The sequence below is a fragment of the Nicotiana attenuata genome, unplaced genomic scaffold (assembly GCF_001879085.1).
Source record: "Nicotiana attenuata strain UT unplaced genomic scaffold, NIATTr2, whole genome shotgun sequence".
In the NCBI taxonomy this organism is placed as follows: domain Eukaryota; kingdom Viridiplantae; phylum Streptophyta; class Magnoliopsida; order Solanales; family Solanaceae; genus Nicotiana; species Nicotiana attenuata.
Genome location: NW_017670411.1, coordinates 147,236 through 153,788, shown reverse-complemented (window position 1 = coordinate 153,788; position 6,553 = coordinate 147,236). Strand labels below are relative to the sequence as shown.

At 37.2% G+C, this 6,553-nt stretch overlaps 1 protein-coding gene across 1 annotated transcript; it reads right to left on the bottom strand.

Annotated features, from left to right (window-relative positions):
• Positions 1 to 2,611: 2,611 nt before the first annotated feature.
• LOC109239050 (uncharacterized mitochondrial protein AtMg00810-like) lies at positions 2,612 to 3,499 on the bottom strand. The gene is made up of 2 exons (XM_019405555.1): positions 3,375 to 3,499; positions 2,612 to 3,239 (listed from the first exon to the last, which is right to left on the bottom strand). The coding sequence occupies exons 1-2, from the start codon at positions 3,497 to 3,499 to the stop codon at positions 2,612 to 2,614; spliced, it is 753 nt and encodes a 250-aa protein (XP_019261100.1).
• Positions 3,500 to 6,553: the final 3,054 nt, after the last annotated feature.

Here is a 6,553-nt window from a genome sequence, read left to right as displayed (position 1 = left end):
GCTAATTGAGGATACCGAATATTTGCTGAAAATATCTCCTTGATTTGTAGTCTTGATTTCCTTCGATTAAGGCTGAAAGGATATGATAGATTTGGATTCCTTTTTCTTTGTAGTCTTGATTTCCTTCGATTAAGGCTAAAAGGATATGATAGATTTGGATTTCTTTTTCTTGTCCATTAATTCAGCAACACATCTTTGGACAACTTCTCATTAGTTTTCTTTCCTTTTGTTGATTCCTGATTTCTGCAAAACAAGGTAACTAAATTTGTCATCATTGAAACTTAGATTTTGACTTAACAATCTCCCCCTTTTTGATGATGACAATCAAAAGAGTAAACATATCATAATTATGTAGACTTCCCTTTTATTTCACCCTCTATGGTGCTCCCCTTGAGTTGATGCTATCTCCCCTTGAGTGAGTGTTGTCTCTCCTGGGTGGTAGTTTTACTTCTCTACTGTTCTTCCCCCTTGACATCAATCAAAAAGGGAAAGAAAACAAACAAGACAAGTAATATAGGAAGTAATATACATAATAACTATCGAGATAGTGCAGCAAAAGTAATGCCTTCAGCAGAGGCATAGCTTATACAGACCCAAGGAAAAAAAATAATTTGTTACAACCACCAGCAAGAAAGCAAGAGTGAAAATAAAAATAAGAGAAGATATTGTTTTTAACACCATCGCACAAATACGCATTAGCTTCTTCCCAGGAAGTACTTGAGAGTGTTGATCACTTTGGTGCAGTAGGAGTCATAGGAACTTTCGACATCTTTGACAAGCTTATCCATCTTTTCACTCATAGAATTGAATGCCTTGGTTCCTTGTCTCCGCGTAGCTCCTATATCCATTCTGATCTTAGCCATATTTGTACATGTCTGCTTAGTGACTTCCCTGATCTTATATACTTGTTCCTTCATCTCAAGTACTAGCAGTTTTACCCCATCTATATATTGCTGAATCTGCTGAAGATTTTGAGAGGCAGTCGACCGAGATGCTGGTTTTTCAGTTTGAACTTCAACTGGCACTGGAATGCTTTCAACTTTGGCGCGCTTAACCCATCCATCATCACCCAAGGTGTACCCCATCATTGAAAAAAAAGTCTTATCATAAGTGCTGGTAATGTGCTTGGGCGTAAAGGGTGCCAAGTCTACCTTCATAACTTCGAGGATGTGTGAGATGAGGAGACCATATGGTAACAGGCAGCAGAGGAAGATATGTCCCTAATACTATCAAGCATGTATTGGCGGATCCACACAAACCAATCCAGTCTTTTATTATTAACAAGACAGTAAAGGACAAAAACATCTCTAGTGGATAAAGTGCTAAGGGACCTAGTTCTAGGGAGTAAAGTAGTAGCAATCATGTGGGCCAAGACATGGTGTTCAAACTTTAGATTCTTGGGGCCAATATCATGACGGTTATCAAATAAAAAGGGTTTTGCCTCTTCAAAGGAGACTTCAAAATCTTTTGGCCAACAATTTTGCACAAAAACATCAAACCCACTAAACTTAGCAGAGAAAATCTTTTCAAATTGATAAGAATCCAGAACAATTCGAGTGCCTAACACCATAGATTCCAAATCATCCTTGTCATTCACAAACAATTTTGCATAAAACATCCTCACTGGTTCCTCATAAATAGAGTTTCCAACAGTATCAAACAGAGAAGAAAGATGCTAAAAATCAAATATAGCGGTCACTTCACAGTGCAGATTTTTCATAAGAGAAAGACTTACAGAGCTTCCATAAGCCATAGATTATGACTTGTGTGACTCATACCTTGTTTTTCACTCGGGCCATAAAAGATCAACTTGTCCTCAGGTCCGAATTCAGTGTTCTCCACCTTTCCTTTCTTGCATGCAGACTTTTTGGGGGTTTGCTCCATAGAACTTTTGCCTGCCCTTTTCTGGCTAAAGGGAAGATTTTTGGAAGATTTGCTACTCCCATTGTCTGTTTTGAGGAAATCTGAGTCAGTGTATGACTCCAAGTCTACAGGTTCTTCAGGGTTAAGGGGCTTTTGAAATCTTCTGCTGCGTCTAGTTGCACTGGAAGAAGAAGGGTTTCTTTTTGCCATGGTGAGAGTGTTGGCTTTGATGAGAATGAGGAGAGTAACAAGGAAGAAATGATTTTTATCAGAGCTTTAGGAGGATTGAAGGGTCGCCTTGGCTAAAGGAAAGGGCGGGTTCAGAAAGGAAATGATGTTTCTGAAGTGATGGATCGTCGGTACTGATGGAGACGCAATAATTACACTTACAAGTAATTAAAGTTAAGCACACATAATAAAGGAAATAAAATATTTTAGAAGAAAGTAAAAGATTTGTTTTACAAATTTGGCACAATTCCAACCATTTTTCGGAGAAAAGAAAATCTTTCTTCAAAAAGAGGTTTTGTAAAAATATCAGGAAGTTGAGAACCAGTACTAATGAATTCTAAAACAATATCGACTTTAGCAACACGATCACGGATAAAATGATGCTTAATTTCTATATGCTTGCCCTAGAATGATGCACAGAATTTTTTGAGAAACAAATAGCACTGGTATTATCACAAAGTATAAGAATAGAGGTAAGAGATAAATCATAGTCGAGAAGTTGATGCATTATCCACAGAAATTATGTACAACAGCTTCCAACAGCTAAATATTCTGCTTCAGTTGTTGATAGGGCAACACAATTTTGTTTCTTACTATGCCAAGATACTAGTGCATTTCCCGAAAGTTGACACATGCCACTGGTGCTTTGTCTGTTAATCTTGTCACCTATAAAATCTGCATTTGAAAATCCTCTTAAGGAAAAATTGTTAGAATGATCATACCATAATCCTAGCTTAGAGGTACCAATAAGGTATCTAATAATACGTTTAACAGTAGTGAGATGGGATTCTTTAGGAGCCGACTGAAATCTTGCACACTTGCAGACACTGAAAATAATATATGGTCGAATAGCAGTGAGATATAATAAGAAACCAATCATCCCTCTACACATGGTTTCATCAACATTCTTTCCATTGTTGTCTTCATCGAGCATCGTTGTTGGACTCATTGGAGTACCGATTGACTTAGCATTCTCCATGCCAAACTTATTTATAAGTTCCTTAGTATACTTGGTTTGGCTAATGAAAATCCCTCTAGGGGACTGTTTGATTTGAAGTCCGAGAATGAACGTTAATTCTCTCATCATGCTCATTTCAAATTCTCCTTTCATAGAAAGAGCAAATTCTTCACATAAAACAGAGTTAGGACTACCAAAAATAATATCAACAACATAAATTTTAGTAATAAGATTACCTGAACTAGAATGCTTAATAAACAAAGTCGTATCGATATTACCTCATTTGAAACCTTGATTTAGAAGAAAAGAGCTTAACCTTTCATACCAGGCACGAGGAGCTTGTTTGAGACCGTACAAAGCTTTAGTCAGCTTATATACATTATAAGGGAAAGTGACGTTTGCAAATCTTGGTGGTTGCTTCAACATATACTTCTTCAGAGATATAGCCATTTAGGAACGCACTTTTAACATCCATTTGAAATAGCTTGAATCCTTTGTGAGCAGCAAAAGCAAGTAGTATTTGTATGGATTCGAGTCTTGATAGAGGTGCAAAGGTTTCATCATAGTCGATTCCTTCTTGCTGAGAGTATCCTTGAGCAACCAGCCTTGCTTTATTTCGAACCACTTGACCAGAATCATTCAATTTATTTCAAAATATCCACTTAGTCCCTATGACGGAGGAATTTGAAGGTCTTTGAACCAATTCCTATACTTTATTTCTTTCAAACTGATCAAGTTCCTATTTCATAGCCTTTATCCAGTGAGTATCTTTCAGAGCTTCATCTACTTTCTTTGGTTCAAGTTGAGAAATAAGAGCCACATGTGATTTGTTCTTCTGAGATCTTCTGGTAGTGATTCCTTCTCGTGGATCTCCTATAATGAATTTGTGAGGGTAGCCAGGTTCACTTTTCCATTCATTTGGAGTGTTTGAGGAAGGTTCTCTTTCCATATTAGTCGACTGATCTGTTTGAGATGGTTCATGATTTTCTACAGGCTCTTCAGCTGGTTGAGTCTGCTGATCAGCTCACTCACTTTGATGATCCTTTCCTACAATAAAAGATTTAGGTACAAAATGGATTTCCTCATTTTCAGGAAGTTTTTCATTCCTTGGGTGAGGGTTAGTATCAACAAAAACAACATGAATTGATTCTTCAATGCATAATGTTATTTTATTATAAACTCTACATGCTCTACTTGAAGGAGGGTATCCAAGAAACATACCTTCATCACTTTTAGGATCAAACTTACCCAAATTGTCCTTTCCATTGTTGCAAATAAAGCATTTGCATCCAAACGGGTGAAAATAGCTAATATTGGGTTTCTTACCATTCCATAGTTCATACGGAGTCTTTTTGAGGATTGGTCGAATCAAACACCTGTTGATGATATGGCATGCTGTGCTCACAGCTTCTGCCCAGAAATGGTGAGGTAGAGAATTTTCCACAATCATGGTTCTTGCCATGTCCTGTAAAGTTCTATTTTTACGCTCTACCACTCGATTTTGTTGCGGTGATCTTGGTGAAGAGAAGTTGTGAGAGATTTCTTGATCGTTGCAAAAAATTTCAAAAGCTCTGCTTTCAAATTCTCCTCCATGATCACTTCTGATAGAAGAAATGTAGTATCTCTTTTCTCGTTGAACCTTCTTACAGAAAACTTCAAAATTCTTTAGAGCATCATCTTTATGACTTAAAAACATAACCCAGGTAAATTTAGAGAAATCATCCACAACGACAAAAGCATATCTCCTACCACCGATGCTAGCAGTTCTAGTTGGACCAAATAAATCCATATGCAATAGTTGGAGAGGTTTGGAGGTGGAAACAATGTTTTTGATTTTGAAAGATGAGCGAGTTTCTTTTTCCTAGTTGGCATGCATCACAAATATGATCCTTTGAAAAATCTTGTTTTGGAAGTCCAATAACGAGGTCATGTTTGGAAAGCTTTTGAACAGTATGCATGCTGGCATGATCAAGTTTTCTATGCCAGACCCAGGGATCATCAATCATGGAAGCAAGACAAATTTGATCCCCAAGATTATCTAAATTGCTAATAGTATAGACATTTCTATCTCTATTACCTGAAAGAATGACTTTACCTGATTCATCTTCTATAAGCTAACCATGTTTCTTAAAACGAAACTCATAGTCATTTTCACATAGTTTACTAACGTTGAGAAGATTGTAGCCGATTTCATCAACCAGGTAGACTTCATCTACATCACATGTTGAGCTCAGAGGAACTTTTCCAACACCAATTACATTTCCTTTGGATTTGTCTCCAAAGGTAACTGTTCCTCCATCTAGTTTGGTGACTGTCTTGAACAATTGTTTGTCACCAGTCATATGTTTGGAACACGCGCTATCGAGATACCATTTTCCTTTTCGATTCTTCTTGCGGTGTTCCTGCAAAACAAAATTACTTATTTTTAGGTACCCAAGCCTGCTTGGGTCCTGAATGGTTAGAATGCTGAGTGTTAGTTTGATTTGAAGATTTTGGTCGCCAGACCCATCTCCTGTTATCCTTGAACCTGCAACGATTTGAGGTGTGACCCCTTTTACCATAATAAAAACATAATGGACTATTATAATTTTCAGAGTCTTTTTCTGCTCTGATTTTGTTCCTACATTGGTTAGTACTATGGCCATTTTTACCACAAAAGGAACAGGCATGAGATTTCTTCTGTTTGTGATGAACAGTCTGATTTGATTTGATCGAACTATGACTAGTGGATTTTTGCAATCCATTCAATTGAAGTTGAAGTTCATTAACTTCTTCTTGTAGCATATCACGCTCAATTTCACAAACTTCTAGCTTCAAGGCCCAATCTTTCTTTTCTCTTTAGATCTTTCTGAGTTTATTTAGAACTCTTTCAATATCTGCAAGAGCAATATCAACAAATTCTTGAAGTTCATAACTGTTAGGACAAGTAGGGGGACATACTCGTCTGCCATAAGACCAAATTCACCTGAGTCTTCTTCCTCATCTGCTCCTTTGTTTCCTGTGAATCCATGCTCTCCTGATTCCTCATTGCTATCATCTTCTATGGCCATGAAACACATATTTGCAATTTCTTCATGGTCAGATTCTTCTTCATCACTCCAGGCTCCAAAAGACTTCTTCTTTTGAAGGTTCCTACTGAGCTTCTTCTTTAGTTCAGGACAATCAGCTTGAATGTGTCTGTGTTTTCCACATTCGTAGCATTTTCCATCATTTTCATTATTTGTTCTTCCCTTTCTGAAGTTTGGTTTACCTCTTCTGCTATTTCTATTTTTCCTCATCATGCTTGTTACAACTTGAGAGAGCATGGCTATGTTTTCATCTTGTTCTCCTCCTTCCTCTTTTTCTTCATCTTCTGGTTCAGCCACAGTTGTTTTGAAGGCAACTATTTTTTTTCTTTTCTTGTTGAGTTTGTCTATCCAAGTGAGTTTTCTCAAAGGCTATTAAGTCACCTCTGAGTTCGTCATAGGACATTTTGTCAAGATCCTGACATTCGAGAGCAATGAC

What these genes read in the sequence shown, in the direction of transcription:
- LOC109239050 (XM_019405555.1), bottom strand. Translation starts at nt 3,499, where the DNA reads ATGGCTATATCTCTGAAGAAGTATATGTTGAAGCAACCACCAAGATTT. An exon ending in AAACAAGCTCCTCGTGCCTG is followed by an intron (nt 3,240 to 3,374) that starts GTATGAAAGGTT and finishes TATTTTTGGTAG; the next exon opens with TCCTAACTCTGTTTTATGTG.